Raw genomic sequence first — 12,132 nt, forward strand, 5'->3', positions numbered from 1 at the left:
GTTTAAGCCTCGATATTCTGTTTAATTGCATGTGTTCAAATGTAAGGAAGCATTAATTTTTCTTAATACTAATTCTATTCTTTTAAAACTTAGATATCTTGTGGGACAACGACTAGTGAACTATGAACGAAAGTCAGGTAAACAAGGCACGTCAACACCATCTCCACAGTCTTCTCAAGAATAAAATAGTTGTCTTAAATATCTTGACCTTCCTTTTGCCTTTATGTGTCCTTTTTTGTGGACTCTTCTATCTCTGGATAATATTTTTCCTGGTGATCCTCACAGCAATGTTTTTACTTTTAACTTTTTTTAAAAATTCATATTCTTAGCATTTAGATAGCAGTTGAAGATCTGCTCCTCTATCTGCATCTTCTTCATTTTTCATTGCTGTCTGAGATCTGTATATGTGTAAATAGAAGTATCCTGACACCCTAAACCTTGGATTAAACAGAATGTGCATTGTACATCTTTAAACAAAATGTATATTAATTTATTAAATCTAGTTGTCACTTTATTTTGGACCTGCTGTTCTGTTGACAAGAAAGTGCCACAAAGCAATGGCGCAGAGAGGCAAGACTTTTCAGTGAATTTGGAGCTCATTTTATGGTGTTCCTAATAGTTATTATTAAATTGAATCATTCTGACTTTTTTGGGTGGAGAGGCCTTACCAAGAACATGAAAAGAAACAAATACAAATCATCAGTGAAGTGTCTGTGGTAAGAAAACATGAACTGTGTGCTTCACTATCAACCTTTTTAAAAGTTATTTTGTATAACACCAAAGCTGTTGTACGTTTTCTACTGCCTGATTTTTTTTCATGTGTCTGTGTTTGTAATATTGTACAGTAACTTGCTGTAGGTGAGGAATTTATTTTTAATTTTGATAACTTTAATAACCCTGGAGATCAGCATTGAAAGTCAGGTTTTTGTGCTTGTTAAGGGCATGTCTACATTTACCAAAAAACAAAAACACCAAATCAAAACTTTTTTGTTTTTTCTTTTATTCATTTGCATTTGTTGGCAGTAGTGGCCAAAAATCATACATCACAAATCTTATAGAATAACATCATAAACAATACAGTACTGCAGTTTTATTGAAATTAGTAGATTTCTGTGATGTTTTTGCTGATTGTAGATGTGGCTTATTTCCTTAGGTAAAATATGTTGGAGAAGATTATTTGGAAAAATCTAGCCCTTTGAGCTAGCAAATGGCTGAGTTGGAATTGGGGAATATATTTCTCTTACTTTATCATCTCCCCAGATCTCAAAAGTTTTATATGTGAGTGAATGCATTGATTCCCTTATAAATTTTATCAGGCAGAAGCTAGTTGAGCTGTTTTTGTTTTGTTTTGTTGTTTTTTTTGGTTGAGGCAATTGGGGTTAAGTGACTTGCCCAGGATCACACAGCTAGGAAGTGTTAAGTGTCTGGACCAGAGTTTGAACTCAGATCTTCCTGACTTCAGGTCTGGTGTTTTATCCACTATACCACCTAGCTGCCCCAGCTGTGTTTTTTTTTTCCCCTTTTCTCTTTTTTTTTAAAGAAATGCAAACTGTAATATTATAACCTTGCTATGAAATCTCATTCAAAAAAATTAATTTTCCTTGTAACCAAAGCTGCAAATTAGAAACTTTACAGGGAGAACTGATGGGCAAATGGGCCGAATATTTTAAATTACATATTGTATGAAATGATCAGCGAGTATGTCTTTTTTAAAGAAAGGCAGAATTAACTTTGGTGAGTCATAAATGGCCATAGGAGAATGATCTTTGTAAATTACAGAAAAAATTCACATAGTATTAAAATATATAAACTGAAATCCAGATTTTTAAGTATAGCCAAACACAAACTACCAAATCAAATGTAACAATTTCTAGTAGTTTCATTTATTTGCAGTCATTCCCAATCACCTTGTCCCCTCCTAGGTTATAAGTGATTATCTTCATTTAAATTTTTTATTAAAAACAATATGGATTAAAGAAGCTTTACATGGGATGTAGTATTACATTATTTCGCACTTTGTAGTACATCTCTATGTGTTTGCAGATTTTTTTTGTACTGCATTAAGGAATGTTGAAGCTAAAACTCTGCTCAGTCCTTTGTCTAATAAAATTTTGGATTTTCTTTGTTCTAAATACTTGATAAAATCTGTCATGTTAAATTTTTATAGAAATTGCTCTTTAGAAGAAGAAAAGATTTGATAAGTGAAATTCGATTATTATATTTACTCAAATTCTTTGATGTTTTATTTAATTTAATGTTAGCAAGAATTTAAATTCCATTATACAAAAGTTTAATGCAACAGGTCTGGGCAGTTTCCCAAAACATTAATAATTGATATTCTTCAGAATTATGTAGGTTTTATATACTTGTTGGAAAATTTCTGGTAAAACATAACATGAAAAAAGGCCAAAATAATTTTCTCTCTGATTCACTTATACATGTGTGTACGTACACACACACATACACACACACACGACAATAATTAAATGTAAAATTTGGATTACTTTTGCCACAAATTATTTTTGGCTTGAATGTCAGTATTCCTTTAGCATTCTGTCATTTCAGAAGGATCTTTTTTACAAAAAGACAGGATTTGCCAATAGTAATTTGTTGGCATCAAGATTTTTTCTTAACAGTCTTGTAAATATTTAAAATCTTTATGATTGCAGTCCTTCATATAGTATTTCCCGCCTTCCCCCCGACCCCCAGTAATGCAGTCTCATATATTTCACACAAACTGAAAACTCAAGTCTTTGAGAAATATTAAAATTTGTTAGAAAAGTAAGGACTTTTTGCCTTATTTTAGTTTTTTTTTTTTTTAACAAATTAAAATTTAGAATTAGCTTATCATGACCAACTCAACTTCATCAGAGAAGTCATTGTTTATGTCAAATAAATAATTGTTCTTTGTCAGTAAATTGTGAATTTTCATTTTAAAAGTCATCAAACAATGTTTTTTAAAAATGTCGATTTGAGTTTATTACTTTTAAAAACTGCTAATATGAAGTTTGTTAATTATAGCTAGGATCCAAAAACCTCAAAATGTTTTCTTTAAAATGATTTTTTCTGTTATATGTATATGGAGAAACAGTGGAGATTGAAAACAAATGTCACTGGGCACCTTAAGTCCAGGTATAAATGTAAAATAATTTTTATTTTAAAGTTTAATACGCCTCTTAAATAATATAATAATTATTGTCTTGTGGGTTGTTTTTTTTTTTTTATTCACTTATTGAAATAGCAGAGGCTAATTTTCCTTCAAATGATTTGATTTTTATAATACTTACTTTTCTCGCACCTTGAAAAGCAGCCAATTAAAAATATGACTTTTGCATTTGGATTCCAATGAAGATTTTAAAAAATATATTTCTGCATTAATAAAATGTTTGCAAAAACCACTGGTAAATACATTTGGTGAATATTGACACACGTAAAAGTAAAGTTTTCAGTTTTTTCATTTTAAGAATGCTGCATTTTAAATTTATTTGCTAAGGTCAATTTTATAGTATTAAACTTAGCTATGTTTAAAAGAGATTTTTCATAATGAAAAGTAGAAAGTATCTGTTATATTACTACTTCCATTCATGATGAAAATTGTAGAAAACACAAAGTATTATTAAAAAGCATGACTAATATAAATTCTTTCAAACTTTTGGTTAAATTATTTTATCCAAGTTTGTTGTTGTTTTAATCTAATATTTCTTTTATAAGAGGCTGTGAGCCCATATTTTTTTTTTAATGTCCCTGTCCCTAGAGATTTCCTTCCTTCATATTTTACTTCCCAGTATTCTGTATTTTGAATCATATGACAATTAGACAATGTATCTTTTATTCCTGTATACTTTTTATATGTGCCTTTCACTTTTTATTTGTCATGAATGTAAGCAATTTCCATTCACAGAACCCCCATCAATAAAAATGTGAAGAGTGGAATGTGAAGAACCTTTGATAAAAAACAAACAAAAAACCCACAATATCTGGAATTCAGAAATCAGATTTACAGTTTTTCACTGTAAATGACATTGCAAATGACAGCAACTATCAAAGCTAATCTCAAGCAATTGTAATAGTTAAATCATATTCAATTGTGCCTGACTTTTTGAAACTGCATTTTAGGTTTTCTTGTAAAAGAGTAGTTTGCCATTTTCTTCTCTAGTTCATTTTATAAATGAGGAAACTGAGGCATACAGGGTTAATTGATTTGCCCAGTCACACACTTTGTAAATGTCTGGGAAAGATTGGAATTCAGGAAGATGAGTCTTCCTGACTCCAGGTCTAACTCCAGCTCTTATCCATTGTGGTATCTAGCTAGCCTGGCATCATATTCTTATAATTAATAGTTTATTATCCTGAGGTAGTTTGTTCAAAGAACATATAATCTGAAATCAAAATAATCTGAATTTTGAATCCCTGTACTGTCACTTGCTGACTGGGTAACTTAAAAGAAAATAAAAATTTGTTTTTCCAAACCTCAGTTTCCTCATCTTTAAAATAGGATAATATTTTGCTGGTCCTGCCAACTTCACAAGTTAGTATAAGGATCTAAAGATCTAATGTATATAAAGTACTTCACAAAAACCACCTGTTATGTTCTATGTATGTAATATGCTATATATGGGAAGACAAAGATAACTAATACATGGTCTCTTTTGTCTTAGTAGTTTTTAGCATTTAAGGGAGATAGGATATGTTCTGGGTGACATTTCAGGAAGAACATTGAAAAGCTAGAAAATGTACAGAGGATGCCAGCTAGAATGTGTCACATGAGGAAAAATGAAAGAGCCTGGAGAAGGTTTAAGGGAAACAAGTGCTGCCTTCAACTATTTGAAAAGCTGTTATATAGAAGATGGGTTTAATTTGTTTCATTTGGCCCTAGAGATCAAAACTTGAAATAATAGGTAGAAATTACAAATTGGCAAAATATCCTTACAATTTAAGTTACCTGGAAATGGAATGGGCTGTCACTAGAGGTAATGTTGGATTTCCTATCAGTGGAGGTCCTTAACCAACAGTAGGATTATCACTCGTCAGGTATATATTTGAGCAGAGCTACAAAATGCTGCAGATAACTCTGGAGTGCTCTGAACCAAGTTAAAATGTAATTGAGAAATGTTTAACAAAATAAAGTACAATAAAAGAATGCTAATTTGTGGTTTTCTAAGACATTATGAAGCTCACAGGGATCCTTATGTACAGTTTAGTGGCCTTCCTATATGAGTTTGATGCCATTACTGTAGAGCAGGGGTCCTCAAACTATGGCCCACGGGCCAGATTCGGCAGCTGAGGACATTTATCCCCCTCACCCAGGGCTATGAAGTTTCTTTATTTAAAGGCCCACAAAACAAAGTTTTTGTTTTTACTGTAGTCCAGCCCTCCAACAGTCTGAGGGACAGTAAACTGGCCCCCTATTTAAAAAGTTTAAGGACTCCTGCAGAGATTGGCATAGAGTTGTAATTTTATGCACATAGAAAATGGGAATTAGAATAGTTTCAGTAAGATGAAATAGTCTAATTCATTTCATACCTGAAGGAATAATACCTCCAAAATGTCCTGAAATAATAAACACTGGTAGAAAAACATTAATGAGTAGAAGCTCAAACTTTTCCCAAAGTAGCCCATCCCATATCTGGATAGCTCTAATTGTTAGTCCACTCTCCTGAATGGATACAGGAAAGTACACTGAGCTTGAACTATGACACCTAAATATGAATCTTGCTTCTGCTGCTTACTATCTTCAAGATCATAGCCAAGTCACTTGAATGCTCTCATAGTTCAACTTCTGGCTCCATTTCCATCACCATCCTCATTGCTTTTCTCTGTATGCATTCCAGCTTGTGACTGCTCTTCCTAGAATATGACCTTCAGAATTTGACATAATACTTTATTTGTAGAATAGAGTCATCAAGTACTCTGCTCTGTAAACTGTACCTCAGTATAGCCTGAGTTAGTTTGCTTTTGTTGGCTTCTGTGTCATAGTGTTGATTTATATTGTACTTGTAGTTCACTGAAATCTCCAAAGTCTTTTTTTTTTCACATGAAGTCTTTTGAAGGTATGTTTCATCATATATCTGGAAAGATGTTTTTTTTTTTGAAATTTAAGAAGTAAAAATTTATTAAACTACACTTCTATATTCATCCCATAGATATAGTGTAACAAACTCAAATTAAATCCTAATTCTACAATCAAAATATATTATCTAACTGTCCCAGTCTTAAATTTGAAAATTTGATAGGCGTGCTTTGTATTATATCTTCATTAAAAAGTTGATTTAAATACTTAAAACAGCACAGAGCAAAGGATAGATCCTTCTGTTAGAGACCTAAAACCTATAAGCAAGGTAGATGACTCAGCTGATTTTTGGGATTAGTCATGTAATTATCTCTCAGATCTATCAGACTACTATCATCTAGTCTAAATATTTCCATCTCTCATCAGAAAATCTAGAAAAAGCTATCTAAACTTACTCTATTCATTTTTTTTCTTATCAGATCAGTTCCTAAATCTTAATCAATTTTACTTCTACATCTTTAGTATCTGTCCCTACTTTACACTTACACAACTGCCATCATTAATTAGGCTTTTATCTCTCACTTTAATCACTCTTAGTCTTTGAGCTTCCAGTCTTTCCCCTTTCCAAGCTGTCCTCCACAGTTGCCAAATTGCATTTCTAATCATTTCTGTATATACATTTTGTGTTTCTATAACATTGGTTTGATAATTCCCTACTTAAATTCCAGTAGCTCCCTTTTATCTCAGTTTTTAATGGTTGGATTCTGTTATTTGTTCTAGGCTTGCTGTGCAATACTTTTTCTTCACGCACTAAAACATTTGCTTTCATAGCAAGCTACATTTAAGAAAAGATATATATATATATGGGTATATAGATTCATACACGTACACCACATCTACCCCACATACACATATTTTTTATCCTTGCTGTCTCTTTAAATTCTGCTCCATAACTTGTCTTGCTGTTAATTAACCTCCTCCCGACAAGGAACCTTCTCTTGTCTTCTTCCCTTACCTTTTACTTCCCCATTCATCCATCCCTCCCCCCACCCTTTTTAAAAATAGATTTTGGAGTGTTAGACCCTTTGTGGTATATATGTAGTTTTGTTATTGAACCCATTCCTGATGTAGGGTTTTAGAACTATGATCACCCTTCCCCCTCTAGTGCCTGTATGTCTATTCTTCTGCACCTCATTTGTGTAACATGATTGCTATTTTTACATTAACTCTGCCAATCTTTTGAACTACCCTATTGTTGAGATGAATCTTATATACATACATGTATATATTTATACACATATATATAAACGTAATTTGTCCATGTTTAAAGTTTGTTCATCTTAAGTTTCTTAAAACTGTTCTTTCATATTGGCTTTTATATGTTAAATTTTCTGTTAAGTTTGGATTTTGTTGGTAGAAAGTCCTGGACATCTGCAAGTTCGTTGAATGCCCATTTTTTCTCATTCAGGATTATAGATAATTTTGCTGGATATGATATTTTTGGCCTTAGACTTTGTTCTTCTGGTTATACATATAGTTCCAGAGCCTGTGGGCTTTTATTGTAGCTGCTGCCAAGTCTTGTACAATTTTTACTGTGGCTCCAGCATATTTGCAGGTTTTTTTTTCTTGTTTCTTACAAAATTTTCTCTTTGATGTGAAGGTTTCAAAATTTGGCAATAACAATTTTGTGTTTTCCCACACAGAATCTCTTTGAGATAGTGATTGGTGGCTGTTTTCTATTTCTGTTTTCCCCTCATGTCCTATCACTGCAGGACTATTTTCTAGTATTATTTCCTGCATTATTGTATCAAGGCTCTCTTTGGACACAGCTTTCTGGAAGTTCATTTATTCTTATAATTTCTGTTCTTGATCTATTCTCCAGATCTGTCACTTTTCTATATTTCCATTATGCTCTATTTTCTCATTCTTTTTATAATCTGTTTTGTTATTTCTTGGTCTCATAGCGTCATTGGTTTCCCTTTGCTCAATTCTAATTTCCATCTTTGAGACTGTAACTCCTTTTCTGGTTGGTTAATTTATTTTCATAATCTTGTTTTTCTCGAGTGGTTTTAATTTTTTTTTTCTTAGTTTTTCCTCAATGTCTCTCATTTGATTTTTGAATTTTTTGAATTCTATAAATTCTCTGAGGAGGGAGCCATTTCACATTACTTTGGGGAGCAAAACTTCTACCTTTTTTTTTTTTTTTTTTTAAAGTGTCCTCTAAACATGAATCCTGGTCTTTCCTGTTCTGATAATATATTTCGGTGGGGTTCTTTGCTTGCGCTCTCTCTCTCTCTCTCTCTCTTTCTCTCTCTCTCTCTCTCTCTTTTTCTCTCTCTCTTCTCTCTCTCTCTCTTTTTTTTTTTTTTTTTTTTTTTTTTTTTAAATGGGCATTAGTGTAAGCACCTGTAATTCTGGGGTGGACAGATAGTGCCTCAAACTTCAGCCCTCTTCTTGTCTTCAGGAACTCCAAACCAGGAGCTCTTCCCCTGCCCTTCACTCATCAGGTTCTGGCTCCTCCTTGTCCATGGCTATGTCCCAGCAACACAACTGGGCCTGGTGTTTGTTCTCAATCAGTGGAGGTTTGCTTAATCTTCCTGGACTCAACAGAAAACATTGACTCCATAAATAGTCCAGAAGGTGAAAGTCTCTCTAGTTCCTGCTGAGACTTCAGCTACACCCAGCTAGCCTAAGGGGTCCTTACTTTATGTTTCTGAGGCCCTAGCTGGGAAGTGTATGCATTTTGGGCAGGCTAATCCCCAGCCCAGGCCTTTCTTCAAATCTTGGGTTGTATCAGAAAGACTCCAGTTATGCCCCAAGCCGTCTTTGATTTTTCACAAATCTGTGTTCACCCTTAGGTACAGATTTGTTCTATTTGTGGGGGAAATGGGAAGAGCTTGAAATTTATCAGCCTAGGAGCAGCTAGGTAGTGCAGTGAATACAGCACTAGCCCTGAAGTCAGGAGGACCTGAGTTCAAATTTGACCTCAGACACTTAACACTTCCTAGCTGTGTGACCCTGGGCAAGTCACTTAACCCCAATTGCCTCTGCAAAAAAAAAGAAGAAATTTACCAACCTACTCTTTCTTCCTCCCCTCCTTACCTTTTCCTTTTAATTTTAAAGCCCTCTAGATTTTTAAGATTCCAGGCAAATATACAATTTTTTTTTTGCACTCTATCCCAGGTCAAAGACTGATTGGTTTTAATTTGTTCCCACTCAAAAAATACAAATTACTCTGTATTTGCTACATTCATTCACAAAGAAAAAAAAATCAGTCTAGGATATCAGAAAGGTGATCTTGCTAGTAAAAGATGAAAAATTCTGTATCAGAAGATTCAAACAGCTGTAAATGCCCTTTATCAGGAAAGTAAGTGATTATAGTCAGGTGGGGCAGATTTAAATCCTAGAAAAAGTAACCTTTTCTCTGAAGACTTTGGATAGATTGACTCTAATGGTCTAGAATTCCATTTTTCTGCTTGTGACTTCTAAGGTCACTCATAAGACTACCTGGATCTCCACCTCATCTTTCTCTTACTCTTCAGTCTGAACCTTTGCTTCTGCATTGTAGTATAATCTGAGTTGTTGTAAAAGTTAAAATAGCATTAGTAATTCCGCAATAATCCTGGAGTATGTAGTCACAGAAAGTATGTTATACAAACATTTTTACACCAAAACATTGTCCCTACTCCCTTTTATTAAATCTCCAGATCATCCTAAGTCAGTTTTCCTTCCCATCCCCACTATCTCTCACTTCTTGAGTCCATTTGTTTTATAAGTCATGATCAGACAGATTTATTGCTGAAGCAAATTGGGATTAAGTGACTTAACCAGGGTCACACAGCTAGGAATTATTAAGTGTCTGAGACCAGATTTGAATTCAGGTCCTCCTGACTTCAGGGCTGGTGCTCTATCCACTACACCAATTAGCTGCCCCAATCAAACATATTCTTAACCAGAAGTTCACTATCTAAATCTACCTGAAACACCTAATTTTGATTAGAAATAGTTCAGTGAAAACTTTACCTCTAAGACCTTTAGTTTCTTCCCCAAGATTTCATACTTTTTTAGGAGTGCGTTAGAGGTTCTTTCTGATAGTATCCTTTGTGGGACATTGGGAAAAAAAAAAAAAAAAACAACCACCACCTGGAAATCACCTCCATTCGGTAACTCACTCTGAAGCACTCCCATCTAATTTTTTAAAATAAATTTTTTCAGTCATCAAAAATACAAGTTCCACTCTTCACTCCTTTCAGGGGTCCTCAAACTACTGCACTCGGGCCAGATGCAGCAGCTGAGGACGTTTATCCCCCTCACCCAGGGCTATGAAGTTTATTTAAAGGCCCACAAAATAAAGTTTTTGTTTTTACTATTGTCCGGCCCTCCAACAGTCTGAGGGACTGGAACTGGCCCCCTATTTAAAAAGTTTGAGGATCCTGCCTTAATTGCATGCTTTGAATGTTAAAGTGTTAGTCTTTAGAAGACAATGATGAATCATTAAAAGTTGAGCAGTGTAGGCATATTCATACCTGTATACATATTCATACCTGTATACATAAATGGATTAGTTTCCCAGCAGTTTGCAGGGTGTGTGTGTGTGTGTGTGTGTGTGTGTGTATATATATATATACACACACATACATATATATGTATGTATATATGTACGTATATATATGTATATGTATGTATGTATATATATATATGTGTGTATATATATATACACTCTGCAAACTGCTGGGAAATTAATATATATATATACACACACACGAGGAGCTCAATTCCTTAGTGAATACCTGGTGCTGGTTCAGGCCATAGGGTAGGATCATTCCAGAGTGCAAAGGTTTATGGTTATACCAAGCTGGTAGCACAACCTCCTTGCTATTTTTATTTTGGTTGTGTGACTGCACTTCATTAGTACATTTTTCTCAGTGCAAAGAGCTTATGTTTCACATCAAACAAGTACCTTTCATACATTTCAAATGGGATGTTCCAAAGATATCTCAGACTCGCTATGTCCTAAAAAGAACAACAAAGAAAAAACTTACTCTTTCTTCCAAAAACCCTTCCCTCATTCCAGAGTTTTATTTTTGTGGAAGGCACCGCCATTTTCCCCCTCTTCCAAGTTCATGACCTTGGGATTTTCTTTTACTCTTCACTATCTTTAACCCCAAATATCCAGTAAAAGTTGCCACATCCTGCCATTTGCCTGTGAGAGGTTTTTTTTAACCCAAGATCAACAAACTTTTGAAAAATAACTTTACAACTTTCTATGTGATTGGAATTTTATTTGCAGTCATATTGTATGCATTTTAAAATGTTCTGAGGTCCAAAGATTTCACCAGATCACTATAAGCAGAAACAGAAAGTTAAGGGCCCCTTCTTTAACAACTTCCTTTTTGCCTCATCCATTCTTTTCTCTCTCTCTCTTTCCTTCCTTCCTTCCTTCCTTCCTTCCTTCCTTCCTTCCTTCCCTCCCTCCCTCCCTCCCTCCCTCTCTCTCTCACACACACACACACAGTCGTCTCTTGCCTAAACTATTGTAATAGATTCCTAATTGTTTTCAGTTACTTAAATGTCTTCCCCACTTCAATCCATTCTCCACATAGCTTCCAAAATAATTTTTCAGTGGATCTGTGCAGGTCATCCCCCCAACTGAATAAACTACAATATTCCAGTATTACTTCTAGAACATAAATTTGTTTTGCCTCTAAAGGCCTTTGTAAACTAGCCTTGTAAACTAGTATAAATTCATTTATATATTACTCTCCTTCACTCTGTAGTCCAGTGATACACTATCCTCTTATCTTAATGCCTTTGCACTGATAATCCTTTGGAAAACACTTCCCCCTCCCCCCCCATCTTGTCCCTTCATGGAGTACCTCCTCTTCAAATAGTTTGCACTTGAAGCATTTTTTTATTCCATCAACTACTAGTGCCATATCTTGTATTTTTTTTTTTTATTAATTCTGTATAAACTTAAATGTGAGGTTTTTTTCTCTAATAGTATATTAGGGCCTTACCAGATATTGCATTGTTTTGTGTTTGTGTCACCTTTGTCCAGCACAGTGTCAATAAATGTTTCTTGATTACAGAATTTTGAAAATTAGAATTTTATGGAAAAAGTT

At 34.0% G+C, this 12,132-nt stretch overlaps 1 protein-coding gene across 2 annotated transcripts in view; it reads left to right on the forward strand.

Moving 5' to 3' along the window:
• MARCHF6 (membrane associated ring-CH-type finger 6) overlaps positions 1-514 on the forward strand; it is a 76,073-nt gene extending 75,559 nt beyond the window's left edge. For both annotated transcript variants that reach the window (XM_031946128.1, XM_031946127.1), the window contains exon 26: positions 94-514. In XM_031946128.1, the coding sequence (XP_031801988.1) occupies positions 94-184 (91 nt within the window). In that variant the 3' untranslated portion in view covers positions 185-514. The remainder of the gene's footprint in view (positions 1-93) is intronic.
• Positions 515-12,132: the final 11,618 nt, after the last annotated feature.

Source organism: Sarcophilus harrisii, chromosome 1 (assembly GCF_902635505.1).
Source record: "Sarcophilus harrisii chromosome 1, mSarHar1.11, whole genome shotgun sequence".
In the NCBI taxonomy this organism is placed as follows: Eukaryota; Metazoa; Chordata; class Mammalia; order Dasyuromorphia; family Dasyuridae; genus Sarcophilus; species Sarcophilus harrisii.